The sequence below is a fragment of the Nannobrachium achirus genome (assembly GCF_963921795.1).
Source record: "Nannobrachium achirus genome assembly, chromosome: 19".
Taxonomy (NCBI): domain Eukaryota; kingdom Metazoa; phylum Chordata; class Actinopteri; order Myctophiformes; family Myctophidae; genus Nannobrachium; species Nannobrachium achirus.
In genome coordinates this window covers 21,123,080-21,149,411 of record NC_137826.1, presented here as the reverse complement: position 1 = coordinate 21,149,411, position 26,332 = coordinate 21,123,080, and the positions used below count along the sequence as shown (strand labels likewise).

Sequence of the window (26,332 nt, the reverse complement as noted above, 5' to 3'; positions counted from 1 at the left end):
AAAGCATATCTGAGCACTATAGAGACATCTGGGCACCTCGATGTAAAATGGGATATTTTGTCCAAAATGTAAAAATATTTATTTGGAAAATGTTTAATAAAGTAAAGTATGAATGAATAGAACATAATTAGTACATTTGAAAAATTAAGGTCTAATATTTCCACAATTGCTACAACACCTGTAGGCTAGCCTATATCCAGTCATTTTGTGGCATAAACAAGTCTGATAATGATGTACGTAATATATATATTACATTTTGGACAAAATAGAATAGCCAATATTACATTGAGGTGCCCAGATGTCCCTATAAGTGCCCACTACCCTGGCCTGTATCCGTTTAGATAAGGTGCCCACTGTCTACCGTTGCCATTGCTGCTGCTATTAAATCCTTTATATATACTCTATGATTAAATCATAGAGGTATAATCATAGAGTGTATAATATTTATTTCAATGGTATTCAATAGAGTCTACACGGAAGGCCACGCGATATTAGACCGGCTCTGGTCACGCGAGACTGTGACGATCAGTGGCGGAAACACACGAAGCCCTGACCTGCTGGTAAACATGGCGGCGAAGGGGCTTCGGCAGCGAACTAGGCGAGGGAGCAGGCAGGATGCGACCAACGTGAATAACGTGAATAATGTCCCCACCGAGGCTCGAACAGCCAAGGAGGACAAGGGCAGTGATGACCTGAAAGGTGCAGAGGCTCGGCAGGAGTGAGTATCACCCAGGAATTATGTGTCACGTTTAGGTATGGTGCTATTGTATGTATCCCCCTTCATTGACAACTGCACGGGAGGAGCTGCCATAGCCATTACGTTGTCACTTAATTATGTCAAATCAATACAATCATGTCGATGGATCAGTACTGTACAGTGTACATATAACTTCATGGACCATGCATGCGCCCACAAGGGATTGAAATATAAAGCCATTCGTGGGGGGTGTGTTGTTGTGACTGAATGAATCGCATGCTTGGTCTCATGCAGTGTCATCACCTGGTTAGATTCATTCATTCTGCCTTGGATGTGACTTAATTTATGTACCCCCCTTTCTTTTACACTACCTGGCTGTCACACAAAATCTAGGCTACCTAATGGTCAATCGTGGGTGTTGGTGTTTGCTCTGATTAGAAATACTGTATAAGAATAGTGTACACTACAGTTTCATATCTTGGTCACTATTAGCTCTGGTCCATAGCGTTAGTGGAGTTCTTTTCCACTAACGCTATGGACCAGAGCTAGGTCACTATATGGTCAGTTAAGACACCTCAGGATTAAGGCAGCTTGGGATTTCTTTTTCCCTTTGACAGTTTGACACGTCAGCAATAAGGTGCCCGGAGCTCCACCTAGTATAGTGTAGACAGACTAGACACAGACAGTGTACTATTCTTTCTTTGTCTAATTCGTGGCTGGTTTGGTTACAGTTCGAAAGCAATGAAAAAAAGGCAGGCGTTTGGGGCACCTGCCTATTGGAGCATGGAGAAACTGGAAAATTACACCTGCAGGAATTGTCAGAAACTTGCCCAGATGTCCAATATCAGTATAACGTTTTACATAAAATAATTAAAGGGCAAGCTTGGATCCTTTGCGAATTGTCACACAAAACATTAAAATGTTATTATTGTAAATGTTGTAATACCGTTTACTGTATGATGATAATCGCTCTGCAAAACATTCCACAGCAAGAAGAATATTCTGGAAATGTATGGTTCTGCATGAAGTTTAAAAAGAGAATAAAGTGAATGAATGTAGATGCTGTAGAGCTTTTTTCTTTTCATTCTATTGTAAACATACTTCTTATGTTACTGTACCATACTCAAGTGACACTGTGTGTGTGTGTGTGTGTGTGTGTGTGTGTGTGTGTGTGTGTGTGTGTGTGTGTGTGTGTGTGTGTGTGTGTGTGTGTGTGTTGTGTTGTGTTAAACAGTCCAGTAAATCGAGGAGGGCAGGTATGGGCACCTGAGGGGTCGACAGCATTCAAATGCCTTCTCTCTGCACGCTTCTGCGCAGCGCTGCTTAGTAACATCTCTGACTGTGATGAGACCTTTAACTACTGGGAGCCTGTAAGTAGTGTCTGCACTGAGATGTAAAAAAATTATGTACAAAGCAGGTTTTGGAACAGCATTTTACTGTTTGGAAGTAGAGTCACAGTTACACATTAGACATTTGACATTCTGAAGTGTTCTATTCCATTTAGCCTATCTGCTGTGTGGAATTTCTGGAATAATAATGAGATATGAATGCATCTTATTTTAATTTTTATGAATAATAATAATTAGATGTCAGTTTCGTCTGATATCATGTTTGATGACATTGCATCAGGGGCCACCGGGCCAGGAGTTTGTGCTCCCATTAAATTAAGCAGGTTACTTTACAGCTGTGCTTCTTTATCTGTAGTTTGTCTATACTCTTTCTTTCTTTCTTTCTTTCTTTCTTTCTTTCTTTCTTTCTTTCTTTCTTTCTTTCTAAACTCTTCTTTTTTCTAACACAATGTCCCATTGGACAGATGCACTACCTGTTATATGGCACAGGGATGCAGACATGGGAGTACTCTCCATTATACGCCATCAGATCCTATGCTTACCTCTGGTTACACGCCCTGCCTGCCTGTCTACATGCTCATGTACTACACACCAACAAGGTAACTACACTCCTATTTCTCTCTCCTTGTCTTCTCTTTCTCTATCTATCTCTCCCTCTATCTCTTGACTTGCAGACACATACTGTACTGTACATAAAAGTAAAAATCAAACCTCGGTTCGAAGTGAAGCGGTGAACTTTTATTCTATGTGTTCTAGAGTTATGAACTCTGTGATCTATACATTCTTTATATTCTGAATGAATTAATGATTTTATCTGGAGGGCCGAATTGTCATGTGAAGCTTGACCAATCGTCAAAGTATCCAATCATCAGACCGGGACAGACACTACACACGGACGGACGGACGGACGGACGGACGGACGGACGGACGGACGGACGGGACAGGACAGATAAAACCTATTCATTCTGAACTGAAATGGCCATATATGGAGATGGGACACACATTTTGCTTTTTGAAAAGGCCTATTCATTCTGGACTGATATTCTGGACGTACGAGACAGAAAAAACCTGTTCATTCTGGACTGGAATGACCATATATGGACATGAGGTGACATACATTTTGTTTTTGAAAAAGCCTGTTCATTCTGGACTGAGATGACCATATATGGACATGAAACACACATTTTGTTTTTGAAAAAACCTGTTCATTCTGGACTGAAATGACCATATATGGGCGTGGGACACACAAAGCCACTCATTGGAAGCGGCTTTCACCGCTTCAAAAAAATAAAACATACATTTCATTTAGCGTGATGTGTGTGCTCATTAATTCCTCATTAAAGGGCCTACACCATGCTTTTAAAACTATATTTTTTGTATAAATATATGCTCAAAATTGAGTCTTAGACAGGTTTTAACCCTCAAAAACCATTCTTTTTGTTTGTTCTAGCTCTACTATAATGAGGCTCTCCAGCTGCAATACCAAAACGGCCTCTGTTTGCTCAGGGGCGCATCTAGTGGGGTTTTTCCAGAAAAAAAAGAAGTTTTTTGAAAAAAAAAAAAGTTTTTTGAAAAAAAAAAGTTTTTGAAAAAAAAATTTTTTTGAAAAAAAAATTTTTTTTGAAAAAAAAAAAGTTTTGAAAAAACATTTTTTTGAAAAAAAACTTTTTGAAAATTTTTTTTTTGACTGAAAAAAAAAACGGGAAAACGAGAGTGACGTCACTCTCGTCAACTCTCAGAACAGCACTGTTCTGAGAACCCGTGGAAAGCTTTTCATCTCTGTCTGCCCAAAACCAGAGAAAGACACAACGGTCAGAAATAGGACTTTGTGAGGATAGAAGGTGCCAGTGGGACCCCAAAAAAAGGTTTTAAAATAGAAAAAGTGAAAATTCATGGTGTAGGTCCTTTAATAATTGTCTATGTTGCAGGTTTTGGTGTTCTACTTTGTACGGTGTGCCCTTGCTTTCTTCTGCTGTGTCTGTGAGCTCTATTTCTATAAGTGAGTATAGAGAACAGGGGAATGGGTTATTTTTTGGTTGTCTAAAATGTATACAGTAATTATATTTTAAAAGTTGCCCGTAGGGATAATGTACAGTACAGTGAGGTGGTCTTCACCCTGTCATCGTTTATTTTCCATTAATGACATTAATGACCCAATGACTGTACATCATCCTGCTTATCACATAGCCACGTATAAGCAAATTCAGTAATTTGACACTAAACATTGATTTAAAAAAAAGTTTTGTTATAACAAGTTTCCGTTTCAATGTAAACGGAGGTAGAGTACCGGTCTGTTATTAATAACGGAGTCCAGATTGACAATCAGAATTTGAGTATTCAGCAAAGCTGTGCAATAAAGCACATTTTATGTTGTAATTTTACGTAAATACATAAATAAAGGGGTTGTCAATGTTTTTATGATTGTTACAAAACACCATTTTTAAAACATATTTGACTTAATCCCATTGTCTCATTGCCTTGCCAACCGTGTGCGTGCGTGCGTGCGTGTGTGTGTGTGTGTGTGTGACACTCAGGGCAGTGTGTAAAAAGTTTGGCTTGCACGTTGGCCGCCTGATGTTAGCCTTCCTTGTCCTGAGCACTGGAATGTTCTGCTCCTCGGCAGGTTGGTCCGATTTAATATTTTTCCTTTTTTATTTGTATTCGTTTTATTCTTAAACTTCTAAAACGACTAATTATTAGAATCTGTGTGTTTGTAATTTTGCATCTTCATCACTAAAACAGGTAGCTCAACCAGTTTGTGCACTCACCACATACAGTTCACATACATGTCATGGAATTGAATTCAACCTGGGACATGACACATCCTCTCCCATATTGTTCATTAGATATTGTTTCATATTTTATCCATTTGAAGTCTAATTTCTTGCAGAACCACCGTCGTATCAAGTGCACGTTCACTATTGATGCGCTCACAGTCATGCTTACACAGTTCAGGAGCATAGTGGGTAATTCAAAACAGGGCACCTCCACACCAGAGAACATATAGTGTAGCACAACAACACGTTCATAGGACACATGCTGATCATTCTATGTGGCCTTTTCTCCATCTTTGTCTGCAGCATTCCTGCCCTCTTCGTTCTGCATGTACACTACTCTGGTTGCCATGACAGGCTGGTTCCAGGACTCGCCTCCATTGGCCATCTTGGGCGTAGCTGCCGGTGCCATTGTTGGTTGGCCTTTCTCTGCTCTGATTGGGTAAGATTGAAAAGCGCACAAATCCTTTTATTGTGAGTTTGAAAAGTGTTTTTAATATTACATACACAATTTACAGTCTGAAATTACATTTCACATATTAACAGTCTGAGATAGACTATCATAGTTTAATATTTGTATGGTTACTTTATCTCACTACTCCTGCAATCGTGTCCACATTTTTGGCTGTAGTATTTGCAGAAATTAAAAAATAAAGTACTTTCTCAGAAGAAGTTCTGTTACTGATGGCTGTTGGCCTGGCTGTTGTCAGGATCCCCATTGCCTTGGACCTGCTGTTGATAAAGAGACAGTGGAAGAGCTTCATCACCTGGTCAGCCGTTGCTTTGCTGCTTCTCCTGGTGAGATTCTCCTCCTGACACTTACTGGTCATCTAATGCAGGTGTTCTCAAACCTTTTTAGTCTGTGACCCTCAAGATAAACATATTTTAACTGGGGACCCCCCACAATGACGTGCCCTAAGAGTTGAGGCATTTACATTTGTATAACACGGTTCTATTGTGAAAATAGCAGCTCTACATTCTCACAACACCTCATTGTGAACATGTAGATCGGCTATTTTCAATATTTTGCCTCTAATATTTGACACTTTGGCCAATGTTTAATTTGTCATTTTAGAGGTATTAAAAAGTCCTTAAATTGTCACTTTAGAAATGTGCAGATACCCTCTATACACTTCAACTTTATGTTGGTTTGTTTACTGTTGAGGGAGAAACAATTAAGTTAATCATCTGGGGACCACTTGGGGTCCCGACCACAAGTTTGAGAACCACTGGTCTAATGGGAATGTGTGCACATGCCTATGTCTGCTTGTCTTTCTTTCTCAGGTACCCTTAGTGGCGGTGGACTCTTTCTTTTATGGGAAGCTTGTCATTGCTCCGCTAAATATCCTGCTCTACAACGTCTTCACCGAGCACGGCCCTGATCTCTATGGTAAAGTGTTTGAACCTTATTACTGTCACAGTATTGCTGACACCTGTATTTCCATCTGGGATCGATAAAGGTTTACCTTATATTTGTTTGTTTTTTAAAGCAGGATTTGTTGTTGTTTTTGATGCAGGTACAGAGCCTTGGCATTTCTATTTTAAAAATGGTTTCCTGAACTTTAACCTGGTGTTTGCTCTGGCACTGTTCTCTCTACCGCTCACTGCTTTAATGGAGACACTGCTGCACAGGTTCAATGGTGAGTACATACAGTATGTACATATTATAGGCCAACGCGCTGTAAGGATCCAGAATATTATCAAGTTGGTCTGCTCTAAAGGAGCACTTACAGGTGGCTGCAATTCGGAGCTGGCCCCTGTACAAAGTCAAAGCCTATTAGCAGACCTTGTATTGTACTGCACTTTCCACTTTGCGTGTCTTTGCAAACTGTTGATAAAGTATTTAATCAATCAAAATAAAGAAAGAGGACGTTGTTCAGCTTACATCCTTTGTATCAGCCCACGTTTTGTGTTATCATTTCCCTTGACCAAATCTGCCTCATAATGTTGATGATATGCACATATGAAATCAGTTGATGTCAGTTAATGCAGTGCCCACATCTGTGCAATAAACCTATTAGTTACACAATACATTGTTCTTGATTCTGTAGATGAAATTAATATTTATTTCAAGATCAGGTTCAGGTTTATTGTCACATATATCCATACAAAGTATAAATACAATGAAATGCTTGTGCTAAGATCGCCATTTCCACTCAGCCAAATGAGGTATATAGACCACTGAGTCAGCCCAGCTCCTTATCCAGACATCAGTCATATCAAAACTTGACTACTGTATCTCACTCATTACTGGTGCACTTAAGCCCCTCCAAATGATCCAGAATGCTGCAACACGCTTGGTTTTCAACCGGGCAAACTTTTCACATGTCTCCCCATTCTCCGCTGCCTCCATTGGCTCCCAGTTACTGCCCCAACAGAGTACAAAGCACTGATGTTGGCCTACAAAGAAACCAAAGGTATGGCACCCCCATATCTTCAAAGCCTATCCAACCCTACAACCCCTCCCGCTCACTCAGCTCAGCTAATGCAGAGAAGCTGTCAGAACCTTCCCTAAAATCTCCGGGACAATGCTCCAGCTGTCCCAGACTATTCTCCCTCCTGGCTCCCAAACTGTGGAACGAACTCCCATTTGCAGTTACAACTGACACACTCCCAATCATCCGCCGTAGTCTGAAGACTCGCCTCTTCAGACTCCACCTTAGTCAGTAGCGCTTGCAGTAGCGCTGCCCTAGCCTTGACAACCTTGCAAGCTTATGCAAAGGCTAAGATGCAATTTAGATGGCATGTTATGCAACTACAGTACATAACATGCCATTTAAATTGCATCTTAGAGATGCCAGGTCATTTGTAGACCTGGCATCCTATGTACTTGTGTTTAAAAATACATACAGTTAAGACTGATTATAAGTTATTGGTTTACCTATGATCCTAGATTACTATTGCTATGCATTTGATTACCTTATTTGTGTTTTCCTTGCTTTCTTCAAGTCGCTCTCAGTCTGGATTAGGAGCGTCTGCTAAATGCCTAATTTGTGAATTGTACTTACTGTGGTTTTGATTGTCTTTTCCAGTGCAGAACCTTGGACGTCCATACTGGCTGACTCTGTCTCCCATGTACCTGTGGATGTTGGTGTTCTTCACCAGGCCACACAAAGAGGAGAGGTTTCTGTTTCCCATCTACCCCCTCATTTGTCTCAACGGAGCGGTCGCGCTCTCCTCCCTGCAGGTACGTGCTGAGATCTCACGCCATTTGTAAACCGCTGGATCACTACTTCTAATCTGCACTGTAAGATTTCCTGACAGCCTCACAGACACAAAATAATAAAAGTAGCTGCCGATGCAATACAGACAAGCTGCCTTCTTCAGGGTACTCACAGACAAAGACAAAGAATCTTTACATTTGGAAATGATTTGAAAATGCACTTTTGGGTATCATCCCCCATTTATTCAAGCATAGCACCATGTCATCTAAGAAGCAATAGCGCCATCTGCTGTAACCCTCCGCCAAAAAAACAGTTTCATCTAAACTACAGTATAGTGTGTAATACTGTAGCTCCCATGTACAGATTATTGATGTTTTGATTGTTTTAGATTTTATTGAATAGGTTCTTGGTCTACCTGCGTTTTTTTAATTCATATTTCTATGCATTTGATTTATTAATGTTGAGGTATTTATTACCTTGTGCTGTACATTGTCTGTACACAGTGTACAGTACCCCCACGTACCAGAGGTTATATGACTCTGTGACTATTACACTTTGTAAGCTTCCTTGAACCCTGTGTCTGCAGAAATGCTACCACTTCCTGTTCCAGCGCTATCGTCTGGAGCACTACACTGTCTCCTCCAACTGGCTGGCTCTGGCTTCTGTACTGCTCTTCACACTGCTGTCCCTATCTCGCTCCATGGCCCTTTTCAGAGGTACACACACACGCGCGCGCGCACACACACACACACACACACACACACACACACACACACACACACACACACACACACACACACACACACACACACACACACACACAGAGGTAATTCGTAGTTTAACATATTATAGAAACTGACAGACATTTAAAAGCATGATGATTTTACATGGAATTTACTTTGGCCGGTGATAGTACATGGCGTAGTACATTGGCCACCCAATTTTAAACAATTGGACTTCTACAGGGGTCTTCACCGTTTTCAGGCCAGGACCCCTTAGCTGAGCGAAAGATGAAGCAGGGACCCCCCACAACCTTTTCAGATTCCATAATTTCATTGTTTGGCAGCACAATCATCAGTGTATTTTGGATTCATGAACATTTTCAGATATTTAACCACTTGTCTTGAACCATCAATACTTAAGAAACTTGACCCTCTTCACCAAACCTTGTTGCCGAAAATAGCAGATCTACAAGCTCTCAACGCCTTGCAGCGCGAGGCGTTGTGAGCATGTAGATCTGCTATTTTTGGCTAAAGTTCTCAGAATATGAACACTAGGGTTCAAGTGGTTAATATGAAAAAGAAGAAAAAGAAGTTCCTATCACTCAAAGATTTGGAGGACCCCCTGTAGTAACTCTGAGGACCCCCAAGGTGTCCCGGACCCCCTGTTGAAGACCTCTGGACTACTATATGACCACACATATGGTAGTGCAAATTGAACATTAGACATGGTAGCCTTGCGTAGCCAGACAAATGCCATTGAAGAAAAATTGCCCATGGCAGATTAGGTCTGGCCCCGCTCAGTTATTCAAATATTTCACGGCTCACAAGTCGTGAGGGACCAATCAGGTGCCCAGTATGCAAATGTAGGGCTTTTCAGATGAATGTTAATCAAAAGACTATGACTTACAGTGATGTTAATAGGTTTTCAAAGTAATGGGTCCCGGGACCCACAGGTGGTCATTCGAATGAGTCCCAGAAAAAAATTATGGGTCCCCAATTTGGGTCCCCATTTTATTTATTTTTTGCATTGTGAGCTTTTAGATCGGCTATTTATATTTGCCTCTATCTTATATTATTTTACAATTAGGCTAATGTTTGGACATTTTTGATAGTATAGTTTTAGCTTGTTGATTACTTTGGTGCAATAATGGTCTTTTTTTTCTTTTCTTGGGGTAATAAAAAGGTAACTTATAAGTACAATTTAAGGTACTTTTACTTTACTGGAGTATTTCCAATTTTCATTACTTTTACTTCTACTCCACTACATCTCAGAGGCAAATATTGTACTTATTCCACTACAATTATTTGAAAACTTTACTAGTTACTTTGAAAAGTATAGCCTACATAACCACTTCAGCCATGGCTATTTTCAAAGGATATTATTTGGTAACATGTGATACAGAATAATTGTGCTGCACAATTATTCTGTAGTAAAGTACTACAGAATAATTGAATAAAGTAAAAGTACTCATTATGCACAATTTGTGCATAATGAGTACTTTTACTTTTAGTCCTAAAGTGTAGCCTATACTTTTACTCAAGTACATTTTGAATTCCGGACTTTAACTTGCAGTAGAAGATACTTTTACTTAAGTAAAACATTTGAGTATACTTCTGTGTATGGAGAGACCACTCGACGTAATACTATGAGAAAGTGGAGCGCTCCGGAGAACGGCTGTTGTAAATCACAGATAATTAGTTTCTCCGCTTTGAAAATCAGACGTCTTTTTATGACTTAATGAGTTTATGACCCTCTGCCAGCCTCACTGACTGTGCCTCAGAAGAGCAGCCACGGCAGTAGCTTTAGCATGTAGCTAAACGTAGCAGCATCACATCAGAGTGACAGAGAGAGCACGTTCATGCTGCTGCTGCAGCAGTGCAGAGTGCGGTGGCTCCGCTGCATGCAGAAAGAGACAGACAGACGGCAGGCAGTTTCTGGCGAGGATATTAATGAAACGAAATGCTGTTTGCGACACGTTCATTCCGCGGGGACCCTGACCGCGACGCTGTTGTTTTGCCAGTGTAGAGACGTCACGTTTCTGCGCCGTCAGTTGCACACGTTCTGTGGGGGAACCCCTTTTGGTGTATCACCTAACATGCTGTGCCACTATGGTCAGAGAGCGGCCCGGTGCTACGCTAAAACTCAGGCACCCATTGAATTCTGTGACCATCTACGGGCACACAGAATGGCGTCGGTGGACGATAGAACGCACTGTTGTTAGTTCTATCGTCTGTTTTAAGACTTTCTACGCGGATTTCATTTGTGTTAAAGTAGGGTTAAGTAGCATGCCTTCACCCATGAATAATGGTGGCGTCTGTGGACTTTTTAAAATATTTTTTTTTTCGCGACGTGGTAAATTATTTTAACGTGGACTCCAATGGAGGCGATGCGTCCGTGGGACCCCAGGGCAATGACGTGAATGCGTCTCTAGGCAACGTGAATGCGTCAGAGACGCGGGACGCGCACGTAATGACGTCACTGGACTTAAACTAAATCAAAATTAGCTGTCAAAATCAACAACGCTTTGTATAAAGGTGCACCATTTATTGCATGCATCACACACTTTAGGAGAAATGTCACTTAACAGTACATCTCTGTCGGCAGGCTACCACGCCCCTTTGGACTTGTACCCAGAGTTCCACCGCATCGCCAAGGACCCCACTCTCCACTCTGTCCCTGAAGGCAGGAACGTTAGCGTGTGCGTGGGGAAGGAGTGGTACCGCTTCCCAAGCAGCTTTCTCCTACCCAACAAGTCAGTATTGAAATAGAATGTCACCGCCACTGTTTCCATCTATCTAGTTAACTCATTCGTAGTTTACGGCCGAGGAGCCCGAAGTTTTTTCTATGTCTTTCACTGCTGGCTTCTCCTACCTGTTAAAGCGGCCGCTAATCCAGTTCCCATCGTGCGTGATCGGACACTGCTATGCATCGTGTGTTCGCGTATTACATCAGCTTCTCAAATCCTTTTACTTTTTTTTCAATTGATCAATAAGTTCTCCGTCTGTAAGCTGCCGTGTTTACACAGAAAGCCAACGAATAGAGGATAGAGGACGGACAGCCGCTTCCGGTTTACGGTCTCAATGTTAACTGGTCCGCTCAATAATGTGTCCGTGTAGAAACCGATCACGGAGCATTAGTTCCGGCCTATTTTAGTTCCGCTTCGATAAAAAAAATGTTTTTAATTAAAGCTTATTAAATCTTCGGGTTCCTCGGGCATGGCAGGGAAGGGGTACAAAGGGGTATTTCTTTGGCAGAGGTTGAGTTAATTGAACTTTAAATCTCATGTAAAAAAAAAAAAAAACCTTGACCAAAAGTTCTTGATATAACTATATAATATGCTTCATGCTTCTTTCGTTCACATCTCCAGCTGGCAATTGCAGTTCATCCAGTCAGAGTTCAAAGGACAGCTGCCTCAGCCCTATGCCTCCATTCCATTGGCTACTCAGATCATTCCAGCCAATATGAATGACCAGAACCTGGAAGAGCCGAGCAGATATGTGAGTCAATTAGGCAACATAACAGTGATGCCTATAACACATTGTGATAAGGATCATGATGAATTGACCATTACTCAATGTTTATTTGTATGTTATAGTAATCAATGATTAGTTTGTTACATATTTGTGTTTTATGTACGTACTGAACATTACTTTTTTGTAGTGCCATAACACAACAACCACATCTATTGCTTAATAACATTTAATAAGTTGTTTTTATTTAACTGATGAACATAGATATATAAAAAAAGTAACGGCAAATGAATAATTTTACAACAATATAATATAACCTCGCCATAACATGACTCTTGCAGATGGATATTCGGCAGTGCCATTACCTGGTAGACCTGGACACAGAAAGCGAGACGGCCCGCGAGCCACGCTACTCTGCTAATAAAGAGGAGTGGAGCGTCATTGCCTACAAGCCTTTTCTTCAAGCATCCAGGTACTTTCACAATACAGTGTTGATTTTGACAGCACATTTAGTTTTAGTCATAGTCTTTTGAATAACATTTCATTTAGTTTTAGTCATCTGAAATGTTTTAGTTATAGTCTAGTTTTTGTCGACTAAATGTCAGAAGATTTTAGTCGACTAAATCTGCAGTTGATTTTGTCGTAAAAAATATATTTTGGCGGGCGTATGGCATCGTAATGCCTGATTTTACATAGAAAAAGTCAGATCCAAGATGCAATACCCAAGCGCAAACAAACATGAAATGACTTGTTTTTTAGTTCTACTGTAATTTTTCTCTACTAGTCTCTCCTTAACATTTTAGTCTAATTTGTTGACCAAATTGTCAATACATTTATTCTTAGCTTTAGTCATCATAGCTTGGTTTGTATTTAGTTTTGTAAAGTAAAAAAGGCAGTCGCCAACATTTTTTATCATAGTTTTAGTCGACGAAATTAACACTGATACTCAGTTCACATTAATTGATAATAATAATTTTTTGTGGAATTCGTAGGCCCTTGAAATTGTGTGAATTTGTTAACGACGACCAAGAACACGTATTTGTTTCAGAGAGAGAGAGAGAGAGAGGATCGCCTATGTTCACACTTGGCACAAGCCTACATTTACCTCTCTAGTGGACTCAAAGTGCCCTTTGGTCATTTTGCATATTGATTCCTAAATAAATACTGAGTCTGACTGCAAAAAAAAAAGAAAAAAAAAAAGAATATATATATATATATATATACACACACAGTTCAGTCCTTTAATTTTTCATCACACTATATTGATCACTGTCTGCTAGTTCAGAGAAGTAAATAGGCAATCATACTTATGTATGTATAGATGTACGATACAATTCTTTCCTTCCTGATACCGATTCTGATACCCATAACGTCTGTATTGGTCAATACCGAGTACCGGTCCGATTCCAGTGTGTAATTTAAACAAATCTAGGACAGTGGACCCTCTGGGTCCAAATGGACCTCTACAAGTCTGTAACTCCGAGAGTGTACAAATTTGTACTCTCTCAGAGTTATGGGGGTCCTTGAAATTAAAAGGTTTGAGAACCACACTGATCTAGGAATAAAAACAAAAATCCATTAATAATTGTTAAGGTGCAGCCACATGAAATATCATCATGTGATACATTATATGGTATCCAAATGGCACAGACTGGCATACTCGCCGATACCAGCATTTTAGGCAGTAGCGGCATCTCTAACTGTCTCCTGAATACTGTAAATTGCTCTGTGTGGTGCTGGCCATTTGAGGTGTCAGCGGCACAACAGACATTATGCAATGTAGTACGTTGACCTATCCATTCTCCTTAAAAACAAACAGAATGGTAATGTTTTCTTCGTGAAAAAGCCTACTGTATGTCAGACAAACAAGAATCGTTCCTACGGTATTATGATGGTGACATGGGTCAATTAATTATAACTTTTAAGCTTGGTGAGTCATTTGTATTGCCTATATTCCACAATTTTCCAGTGCTGAGTCAGTTCCTGCTGTCAAATTTGTGAATTCAGATTTTGCTGTATACTCCACAAAAATGTGAACATAGTGTGCAAAGGCTTGAACAATTTCGTTTTAAGAATTCTCAAATGTTAATGTTAACTCATTAACTGCCAACATTGTCTGCTCTGCACGTGCCAGGGGGCCGAGCTAACATTTGAAAAATCATAGAATAATTTTCCTCACAACAATCCATGCACCGATCGATTTAAAATACATAATAGAGTCGCGGTAATCCATTTCTATTGTTATGGGGAGTTGAATGAGAATTGGCGGTGTGGGCTTTGAAAAAGACATGTGAAAAACATGTCATTGGCAGTAAATTAGTTCTAGGTAAGCCCATTCAGATTTTGTAAAAAGAAAAATGCTCTGACAGCCCTAAAAAGCAGAGAACTAAGATAATAAAAGACTCAAAAAGTTACATCTATATAAACCCTTCTCTATAAGGTAGACATGTAATGCCATGTGCATTAAAACACAATCAAAATTGGGTCTAGAAAAATAAGACAAGACAACAAGACATAGTCTAATGACAGCATGGCTCTTGTGTGTATCTCGGACTTCATATGGCCAGCCTCTGTGACATTAGTCACATATAATGTATCTACAACTTTTGCTATAGATATGGGCAAGGTTTCAGCCCAAGCCATGTACTTCCATAAATGATATGCAGTATGCTCTAAAATGTGAAAAATCATATGTCATTGGCCCACTGGTAGTGTGCACAATAACTCAACTCTGATAGGTCCAAGTAGTTTGCGAGATAGGCTCTGGACACATACAAGACGGATAGACACTCTTATACAGTAAGTAGATGGCTATATCCTCCGACAGAGCCCTGCCGTAATAAGCACTATTTCTCTCTCAGGTCGTCTCCTCTCTTTCGAGCGTTCTACATCCCATTCCTGTCAGACCAACACACCAGCTACAGTCGCTATGTTATCCTGAAACCACGGCGACCAAAGCAGCCTCGCAAGCGTTCCCACGGCTGACCTCAGCGCCGGCCTCACCCATCAGAACTTTGGAACAGTGTTGGTTTCCGAAACTCTTTGAGAACGCGCAGATTTGTCCCTCCAACTCTCTTTCAAACATCTCCTCTCATTCCTATACGTATGTTTGTGTACGCGGGTGTGTGAGTGTACAGTAGGTGGGATACTGTATGTGTTTCTATGTCAAAAATATTTAAGTTTATATCTCTTAATGAAATGCGTCAAAGATCTGACCCTTTAAGGACTTCTGTGTCTTCTTAAGCCTGTCAGGAGTGTGTGTGTGTGTGTGTGTGTGTGTGTGTGTGTGTGTGTGTGTGTGTGTGTGTGTGTGTGTGTGTGTGTGTGTGTGTGTGTGTGTGTGTGTGTGTGTGTGTGTGTGTGTGTGTGTGTGTGTGTGTGTGTGTGTGTGTGTGTGTGTGTGTCCGTGTGTGTAGCAGGACCTGTGTAGCAAGCGTGTGCGTAGTGAAAGAGAGACAGCAGGAAATGAATGTTTGGGTGATGCACACAATGTTTTGACCAGAAATAGTCCCATTTAAGCTGTTGCACATAAACATAAAAGTATTGCGTGCTTTTCTTTTCATGCTGAACCTGGAAATCATGAACAATTTCAAGTTTATTTTGTTAAAATAATTCTCTCGCTGTACGGATTCAACTCTACATGAATGGTATGTGACTATGTGGTCTATTGGAAACGTAAATGGTCGAGTATGAATGTCTTTGTCAAAGTGAGGGTGCATGATTAATTTAATTTAAAATGTTAATAAAAAAAAACATAAGTTCACACCTCTTGTCCTTTACTATGGAGGAAATGGATTACATTGGTAAAATTAGATCACGTCAGATTGGAACCAATAGTAGATTACCTGCATTAACGGTCAGTTAAAATATATCGTTTCTGTTGATCAGAAACCTTCTATATCCATATATATATATATTTTTGGAGCGGTGGTCACAACGCTCCTATACGTGGCCGTGTGTGTGGGTCTGTCTGTCTGTCTGTTTGTCTGTCTCCGTGTCCGTAGCCTGCACTCCTGCAGTAACCTTTTCTGACCACACATGTTAAGGGAGGGGCGCTGTTGCACACACACACACACACACACACACACCACCGCTCAGTTCACACGAGTGTGATTTTAATTTTTATACCCAAGCATGTCATGCAAAAGTAGTGGAAATAGCCAGTCTACAAGTTCACATGGCGACGTGTTGTGATCTTCCATTTTTGAAAAATAAGTCTGTGAGTCTCAGGAATACTTAACTAAGGAAAAGTGTTAACAAAATCTTGTGACTAAATCCAACTACATTGGATCCACTGGAACACAGGGTATTTTTTCCCTCTCCTAAAATGTAATAGTTTGAGACAAATTCTATACTCAACAGCGAATGCATGTTGAGTTAACTTATTATACAGTGTTATGGGGGGGTAGTTGGACAAATATCAGTACCACACACACACACTTGACAAGTAGTATGTTTCAGACATTTTATTTCCGAGTTCTTAGATACTGTATCAAACATACAAATCACTCACTTGTAATTAGGCGAGTTTTCATTGGAACAAGGCATGATGCATTTTAAATAATACAGATACAATGCAGTACTTTCTCATTCTCTTTAATATCATGCCAGTGCTTTGTTTAGGCTGCAGGCTCTCAAACAGATTTCAGTCAATGAACCCCTTTCCACTTACAAACCCTCAATTGGTTGGTGCAGTGTTTGTGACACCAAAATACAGGGTCGTTCGTTGGTAGGTGGTGATGGTGTGAACAAATCTATAAATAATATAAACAGTTACATTACTTGAAATGTACCTTTATATTGGTTTGTTTTTCCTTCCCTTTTCAAGTGATGTCAGTAAGTCAGTTGCATGTGCCATAGATTCATAGAGGTAGTCTCTCCCTGACCGTGGTGAGGTCTATTAGAAAAAACAGCATCTTTAGGCACAGGAAGGGGAAAGCGGAATTTATATTTTGCGACACAATGATGTTGCTCGCCAACAATAACTGATTTCGAGCTAGCAACAAGAAGTTCAGACATCACATCTCTGGTGGTCGTGCAACAAACTATAAATTAGGCTTAAGCCAGAGTTTTATACTTAGTTGTGCACGGCCGTCACACACAGAAAATAGCAGAGCTATCACCTGTGCCCAACAAAATATAACTCCGGCTTCGTGACCCACAGGGATCCCACAAGGCAAGATCAGCATAACAAGGCCATGCAAATAGGAGGCCAAACAGGGCAACTCCCAATACTCCGTGCAGTTTAGGTAAAGAAAGGGAAAAGATAGTTAAATCTCCTTTACATTTTGTTTAGATTGCGAGGGGGGAGAAAGAGAGGTCGTGTTCTACAAAAGTCTAGGTCTAACACTCCACTCCTCTTTATTAGCAGAGTAGCGTGGCTCGCGGGCCGTCTTGCTCCAGGTCTACCAGGTAATGGCACTGCCGAATATCCATCTACAAGACAACTTGGGTTTGTTTGCTTGTTCGGATTTGTTCGCTTAGAAGAAAAAGCTCTCACAGTCTCATTAGGAACAAATGGCTTATCTTACTGGTATCTCAAGGCACCTCCTCTCTTATACTGGGTAAATAGTTGCACAATCTCTGAGGAGTTCTGTTCTGCACCCCATCATCCCCTCCCACCAATCCCACACATGCAGGTACTGTACACATATATTAGCAGTGGACCCACGTCACACAGAGGCAGTGCTACTGTATATGGTGCATTAGTAGTTGTTATTGTTGACCCATTCTGCTTCATTGAAGTATCTCCTGCCACTGGCAAGGACCAACTCATTCCTGTAATCCATGTTTGGTTGGTAGGATTTGCGGTTTCCATAATACCCAAGGCTGGTTTGGTATGTATGTTCCTTTCCGTTGCTCAGATACGTCTGGTAGATGTCAGCCTTCACTGCTTGCCCGCCGGGCGCAAGCCCAAGATCGTAGAACTCACCCCTCCCTCCCAGACTGCCCTCATACATCTCCTGCTCTCCATAGCTGCCAGACCCAAAGTGCTCACTCTTTGCTGTACGACGGCCTAGGCTCCTGTCATACATTTCTCTGTTCCCAGAACGACCTAGGTTGGTGTCATACATGTCCCTCTTCCCCATGCGACTCTGGCTGTTGTCATAAGAGTCCCTCTTTGCAGAGCGAGTCAGGCTTTTATCGTACGAGTCTCTCTTGCCTGAGTAAGTCATGCTGTCATACGAGTCCCTCTTTCCTGTGCGAACCAGGCTTGTGTCGTAGCGCGTCAGGCTCGCTGCGCGACTCAAGCTGGTTTCGTACGAGACTCCCTTTCCCGTGCGGGTCAGGCTAGTGTTATATGAGTTCTCCTTTCCTGTGCGAGTCACGCTTGGACTGTACGCGTCCTGTCCTGTGCGAGTCACGCTTGGATCGTACGAATCCCTCTTTCCTGCACGAGCCAGGCTTGCGTCGTACACGTCTTGTCCTGTGCGAGCCAGGCTTGCGTCGTACGCGTCCTGTCCTGTGAGAGTCAGGCTTGGATCGTACGCGTCCTGTCCTGTGTGATCCAGGCTTGTATCGTACGCGTCCTTCTTTCCTGTGCGAGGCAGGCTTGTATCATATGCGTCCTTCTTTCCTGTACGAGGCAGGCTTGTGTCGTACAACTCTTTCTTTCCCGGGTGAGTCGAGCTTGTGTCGCAGAATTCCCGGATGCCCCGGCGCCCCAGACTGAGGTCATTGAGGTCAAAGTTAAGGAAGCCGCTCTCTGTGCTAGCGAGAGTCACAAAGCCACTCTCGGTGTCCCGACCCCCCAGGTTGTCGTAGTCACCGGTGGTGGGCGAGGAGACCTCGGGGGAGGAAACCTGAGATAGGAACGAGGTATTTTTGGTGTGCGGTCGCGTCGCCATCAGGTCGTCCTCCTTCTGCGAGCGAATTACGTTGTAGACGTCGGTTGAAATTGGGCTGGGACAGAGTCCCAGCTCGGTCGGACACACTTCTGATTGCTGTCGCTTCTTCCTTCTGACCCCAGTGAAAAAAGAAAAAACTGACAATTAGTAGAAATGCGAAAGCCTCATACCTCAACAAAGAAAGCCTCATACCTCAACAAAGAAAGCCTCATACCTCAACAAAGAATGCAATCGATCGGGATAAGAATAGTGACTTTAATGCCCTCAATTACCGTTGCAGTGTTCATTACTAATCTTAATCTTCCCAAAGTACTTTGGCATGTCAACTGACATGCCTAATTGCATTGTCACAAAATGATTATGCTGCATATAAGATCAGTTTTTACTTTGTCCAAAGCTGAAAAACTGTGTTGATTGATGTAACTTCAGCCAGCCAAGTGGCCTTTAGAGTATGAATTAGCTACTTGGCTTCAGTTTAGTTTAGTCAGGGATATCAGGGATATAACTGCTCATCAATATTCAGACAGCACATTTGTCTTTTTAGTACGGTATATGGTATGCTTAATCTGCAAGGTTTGTGCCAGGGGTTTCCCTAATATATGAGGAGTGTCCCAACATGTTTACGATGTAGTTGTGCACTTAAAGTTCTGCGTGATAAGTAGAATTTACTATCCTGTGAAACTCGCATAATAAACGGTGAGTGGTAAATCCGCACTGTAGAGCAACACCATCCATATTAATTGCATTTATTTTGTATTCTTTTATTTATTTAAATATTTAAAATAACCAGGATTTCTTTTGAAATATGCCCCCCTACCCCCTTTCTCCTTAAAACCATGCTAGATTTGCTGCTGCTCCTCACCGTCTGACCAGCAGTTTGTAGCAGCAGACTCCTGTCACAGTCAGGAGCAGCAGGAGCAGAGGTATGGTTGGAAGGATGATGTAAATCAAATTCAGAGCTGAAAGACACGTAGAAAATAAAGATCTGGATTTAGTGACGGTATTGCTTACCATCCCTCAGGGATCAATACATATCTTACCTTAATTGGGACCCTGGACACCAATTGCTCACTATTGACTTTTATATTGATACTTGTATAATAATCGGCAGCTCCGTGCAAATGTGACAGCCAGGCTGATCACTGTTCTAAATCATTATTATTATTGCAATTTAAGTATCCATATCCCTGCTGTACCTACGGCTTTATTTTAGTCAAGTACGCTAGCCAAAGACATCAAACAGTTCGGCTCAAACTAAAATCATTAATGTATTTCTTCTCATGTGTGAAAGGGCCCTAAGTTGTAGTCTTTAGACCACTTTGACTCTTTTGCCATTGCAACAGAAAACGTGATGTTGACCAATGTATTTCTTGCCAATCAGAGATGTTGCAGGCTGCACATTGTGGAAAATACTGAGTGGTCTCAAACATGCTGACAAATATACAGTATCACACAGATGACACAAACAAATATATTTGCAAGGACCCCCTTAACTCTGAGAGTGTACAAATAATGGTTCCATTTGAACACTCACAGAGTTACAGGCCTGTTATGGTCATTGAGGGCTTGCTCTTTACAGTATGTGTTTCTGGAAATATTATTGTCCACTCATTGTGTCTGTTTGTGTAAATATATTTAATTAAATAGGCCTATATTTAATTAAAAAATGTCCATCACAAGCCAGCATAGCGATGACCCCTGCCTGTCACATCTTCATGGTGAGGTCTAAAATGAATGTTACAGACCTGTAGTTCTGTTCTTCTCGTGGTCAACTGGATTCCAGGGAATGATAGATGTAGGCAGCGCATCTGTAATCAACAGCATTAGTTATGGTAAGGAAAGATAGATGTAGGTAAGACATATCTAATCAACAGCATTAGTTATGGTAAGACACTCAAACAATCAATACTAATCATGTTTCTTTCTAAATAATGTTGGCTCTTGTTTCAGTTTAAGACAAGCTTAAGTTTGTCCCTATTGACCACTTGAGTTGGCCCCATACCTTTTCTTGTGAGCTTGTCGACAGTCTATTTTTGCATGCCACAATTGTATTACAAAGAATTAAATAGGGCTTAAGTGGTTAATCAGACTAATCAATTAAAAAAAATCTATTCATGTGTTGATTTGTTGACATTATATGAGTTCTGTATGTCCATGTCCTACAGTATGTTGGAGGTCCTATGCTAGTTGTCTTTGGCAAGACAAAAAAAAAATAAGATTCGTACAAACTGCCTTACCGGTTTGGGTTGAGTTGGGGGAAGGCGAAGGGTCTAGTGTTTTTTCTGCAAAAGAAATACATACATCATACACAAATATCAAATGTTCTGTGTTCACAATCATTTGAGAAATGTCTAATGACATTGAAACTGAAAGGCAGTTATATTTGTACACATCCCGGTGTGTGTGTGACTGCTATATAGCCGGAGTTATACTACTGCAGATCTACAGTACAAGCTCACAACTTGCCGTGCTGAGAAGCGTTTGTGAAAGTGTGGATCTAATATTGTGTGCGACCGCGGTGTGCAACTAGGCATAAACCAGGCTAAGTGTATGCAAGTGCACGTGTTTGCCTATCATTTCCTCTGTGTGTGTTAATGATGAGGCTTAGTTAGTGTGTGGATCTATGTGTGCGCGCATGTTCATGTACACGCACGTATGCCATACCTGAAGTGTATTTGCAGATGAAATTGTTCTTGGTCTCACAGTTGTCATCATTCCACTGAAACATGTAGAGTCCTCCAAGGCCGGGGGGAGCGGACGGCTGGTGATACATCACCACACACACCTCGTACCCGCACGATGGCTCGTCCCAGTGCCACTTCCTACACACACACACACACACACACACACACACACACACACACACACACACACACACACACACAGCATGTTACTTTCAAAGACGTTTATAAAGCAGTCTAAGGCAGTCTCTTTATTACTATGACGCTCAACCTTCTTAATGTGATATGCGTTAGGCCATGGACTCCCATTAGATACGATATTTCATCTCCTCCAACCCAATCTACACTGTAAAATGATCAGTGTTAAGTCTGAGAGTGTCTACAAATGGGGTCTGTCCATTTCTACACTGTCTTAGTTAAATTACCACTGAGGTTCTTTACTGTTTAGGAGCATAGTGTACTCACGCCCCTTTTATACTCTCGGCCCTGTTTCAAAGCACACACAGCACATTGCAGATGACACGATGCGCTGGTGATTAATTTGTGCTCTCTGTGAGTTATGATTGAGTTAGGGTCGACCCGTTTGGCTCCTAACGCAATCATTTAGCTGGGGACACCCTAGTACCCAGAGCCTAATAATTCTTCATCATTTAGCCAGACAGAGTGGGAGACAGTGAGGAAATGTGCTTGAGGAGAACTCTGACAGAATGTGCAGATCCCAGGCCAGCTGGGTGTATACGCGTGGTAGTGAAGATCTATCGGAGAGTCCACGCAACACTGCACTGCAAAAGAATCACTGTGCTGTGATTAAAGTGTAGAATTGTCCGCATTGCAGTCAGTGTTGCAGTCATATATATATAGGTATATATATGTGTGTGTGTGTGTGTGTGTGTGTGTGTGTGTGTGTGTGTGTGTGTGTGTGTGTGTGTGTGTGTGTGTGTGTGTGTGTGTGTGTGTGTGTGTGTGTGTGTGTGTGTGCACTGCATCTGCCAAAGAAGTGCTTTATACCTGCCAAAGTGCTTTATAAAACAAGACAGAAATTACAACAGTCAAATTTAAAGGTACCGTATATAATAAATAATAAATAGCCTACAACTATTTAAAATCTAGCATTAAATTATATAAATAAGGGTTAAAGAGAAGGCCACAAATAAGATGAATAAATAAATAAGAAATATGAAAAGGCCTTAACATAAAAGTACATTTTCAGGAGCGATTTATAAGATGTCACTGATTTAACTTGCACAGGATCCTCAGGCAGGGCCTTGGTTTGGTGCTCGGCCCACAAAGGCCCAATCGTCCCCCAGGTAATGATGCAGGTTTTAGGAATAACCAAGAGAAGAGGGGCCTACCTCAGTGCTTCTCAAACATCTTTAGCTCAGGGCACCCCGTAAATACTTTTTTCATCCACGGCACCCCTGAATTACATGTTACTTTATAGCACCTTGCATTCATATTATGGTACGCAAATATATCTTTTCCCCTAAGAGACAGTATGTCATGAGGAAAACTTATATATTAGTTTTGATTATGACAGATTAAATATAACTTCATAATTGTCATTTAACCACTTGAACACCAGCATCCCTATTCACCCCCCCAAAAAAGCAGATCTAAAGCGTGTGACGCATTGTGAGCTTGTAGATCTGTTATGTTTGGTAAGGACGTTTGGTGGTCTGGTCCGTCTTATTAAGTATTAGAGGGTTAAGTGGTTAAACTGAAGTGATATTGCTAAATCTAAATGAAGTATTCTGCGGCACCCTCGGACGGTGGTTCCAAAACATTTTAGCGCAAGACCCAAAAGAGAAATAAGAAGTTTGTCCGGGACCCAAACTAGTGAAAACAGCAGATCGACAAACAGCAGATCGATCTCACAATGCGTTGGGGAGGGGAAAATCTTTTGGAAATTGGATTTCTTTTTTTGGGAAACAGTGCCCCCACTCACTTTGAGAAACCCTGCATGTGCTAACAGTGCTATGCACCTGAATGTGGACTTGCTGCCATCCACCCAGTAGTACTGCGTAGAGCAGTCAGTCTCAACACTGTCCTGGTCTCCGTGGTTGCGGTGGAGCCCGATCCAGAAGTCTCCGTCGGAGGGGCGGAGCTCCGTGATCAGCTGCTCTATGATCTTCTGCTCGGCCGGCGACTCCACGCTCAGAAGCTCGCCGCCGTCCCTCCGGCAAGCCAGCTCTGCCTCTACGAAGTTCAGCCGCCGCCGGGGCTCGGAGAAATACGCCAGCTTGTAACACGGCTTCCCTCTGCCAACCCTGCAGACACGCTGACCTGCACACGCATCACCCACCTCTGATTAGTATAGATAGGCCGGATAATATTAATAATATGACATTTTCAGTAATCCCTTCCTCAAATGAATTAGCTCGGCAGAGCTGGGCAATAAAGAATATATTGAAACCAACATTTAGAACTCGGCCTAACAGACCATATTCAGATGGCGGCCATGTTGGCATTTTGTATTGCCAACATGGCATTTCATTAACTTGATAGCAAAATGGCCGCCATGTGAATATGGTATAACTAACTTAATCTTACTCATACTGTAGATGAATCAAGATCTTGATTCAGCTACATTATTGCTTATCATTTTCAAAAAACGAACCAATCTGGCTAGCCATCGTCACCGAAAAGGGAAAAACAGCGCCCTACGTAGCACTACATCTGTTCTTGAGAGATTATCAACGAACTGACATGATATATAGCTTTTTATAACTAAACATTAGTTTGATGAACCACTTAACCCTATATTATACTTCGTTGTACAAGGGTAGCATGCAAAAGTACCTGATCTACAAGCTCACAACGCGTCTCATCGCCACACGTTATCAGCTTCTGGATCATCAGCTATTTTCACGATTTACAATTTTTGAAGTCAACGGTACCAACACTAAAATATATCTTTGAAAATATATATTTGTTAAACGTTTGCTACTGTATGTATGCACCAGTATCCATCCCACACTACTCTGTAACCCCTATGGTGACATTTCAAAACGCTGCTCCATGTCTTACATTTGTCTATACAATTACAGGGTCAGCTGTGAAGGCACAAAGGCATTTCATGGTACAGAATATTTTTCTAAGCATATGTAACGTACCTCTTGCTTCAAACAGGTTTGCTTCGCGTCCAGAGAGAAGCCATGTAGTCAGACCATAAGAAAAACAAGCAGAAAGATGCACAAATTTATTGTGTGTTTGTGTGTGTGTTAACTTGTTTTGATTGATTGATTGAATACTTTAATAGAAGTTTGCGTAGGAGAAGCACAGCACAGAACAGTAGGCCTACAGTTCAAATACAAGGTCTACTAATAGGATATAAATCCAAAAAAGCAATGGCAATGTGCTTACTCACATTAAATGACAGACAAATATACACAGTGCTATGCAAAAAAAAGGGAAAAAAGTACTTACCTGTGATGAGGTTAGGTGCTGTTGATGGAATGAAATATAAAAGCAGAAGTTGACAGAGAACTGTTATCAGCTTCATCTTTCTCATCTCTCGTCTGCTCGTATCCCTCTGTGTTCAACTTTCCATCTCTTCCCCTGTTCATCCACTCAACCTGTCAGTGTGAAACTCTACCATCCTACCCACTGCATAATTCTAACCAAAACAAAATAAGGGGGGGAAAAAAGTAAATCTTAGAAAAAGAAAAAAAAAATGCTGAAATTCAGAGTGACACCCTAAAAAAAATTGCATAAACGCAAATGTTCTTTTTCCATCAGCCCAAGGCTGGAAGAAAGAAAGAAAGTGTGTGGCAGACCAGAGGAGGAGCAGAAGGAGGAGGAGGAGGAGGAGGAGAATGTGTTTGGGTGCGGGGGGGTTTGGGGGGCTGTAATCTGTTAAGAGCAGTCTTAATGATTGGAAGAAGAGGCTGCATCGATCCTAAGACATCTAATCATGCAAGTGCTCCTGGCCGTAAACGCTGACAAGAGGCAGACTTCATTCCTTTATTCCCTTAGCTTTTGACATCGTCATTATAACGATGTAACACGAAAAGTTGTTCAACGATGGTTCAAAAGAATGTTCTCTTGTGCAGAGGGTGGGGTGGGGGAGGGAGGGAGAGGACACCCACTCACAACAGAGAGTGTAGGGTTTAATATGATAAAGGTAATAAGGGAGATTTTTATTCAAACCATTCTGGACACATTGACTGTACACTGAATTCCCAGGATCAGCAGAAGCCACATTTGGGAGCATGAATGAGTTGGCGGGGTTCGTGCACGTGCAGTCTCTTAATGATACTGTAAGTAATTTCTAAAATGGCCCATAAGGTTGATTTAAAGCATGCAGAGAGACACAACGGCCAGAGTTCCACCCGCGTGCCATCTGCAATGTGCTGCGTATGCTTTGAAAACGGGGCCGAGAGTTTAAAAGGGGAGTGAGGATGGCCCCTGCACACAGTAAAAAACCTCAGTGGTAATTTAACTGAAAGAGTGCAATAAAAATGGACCTTAAGTGGATGGGTCCATTTTTACACTCTTGAGTTAAATTGAAACTGAGGTTTCTACTGGGTATAAAGTAGACTCTCCCTGCATCACGATAACACGATCCTGCTCAAACACATGGTTATCGGTTTCAGAGTGAAAATATTAATCTCTGTAACAACGTTT

The 26,332-nt window shown here is 41.4% G+C and overlaps 2 protein-coding genes across 2 annotated transcripts; one reads left to right on the top strand and one right to left on the bottom strand.

The window, feature by feature from the left end:
- Nucleotides 1–564: 564 nt before the first annotated feature.
- Nucleotides 565–15,392, top strand: alg9 (ALG9 alpha-1,2-mannosyltransferase). The gene is made up of 15 exons (XM_080749712.1): nt 565–718; nt 1,932–2,067; nt 2,511–2,645; nt 3,975–4,045; nt 4,581–4,669; nt 5,127–5,262; nt 5,531–5,618; nt 6,105–6,210; nt 6,338–6,460; nt 7,853–8,007; nt 8,571–8,700; nt 11,312–11,459; nt 12,075–12,204; nt 12,519–12,649; nt 15,039–15,392. Exons 1-15 carry the CDS (start codon nt 567–569, stop codon nt 15,160–15,162), a joined length of 1,854 nt encoding a protein of 617 aa, XP_080605838.1. The 5' UTR covers nt 565–566; the 3' UTR covers nt 15,163–15,392.
- A 2,355-nt stretch (nt 15,393–17,747) lies between these two features.
- On the bottom strand, nt 17,748–25,217 carry layna (layilin a; the record flags this gene model as incomplete). Its single annotated transcript, XM_080749315.1, has 7 exons — nt 17,748–19,137; nt 19,888–19,984; nt 20,771–20,833; nt 21,263–21,307; nt 21,690–21,847; nt 23,689–23,989; nt 25,133–25,217. The coding sequence occupies 7 exons, from the start codon at nt 25,215–25,217 to the stop codon at nt 17,883–17,885; spliced, it is 2,004 nt and encodes a 667-aa protein (XP_080605441.1). The 3' UTR covers nt 17,748–17,882.
- Between the last annotated feature and the right edge of the window lie 1,115 nt (nt 25,218–26,332).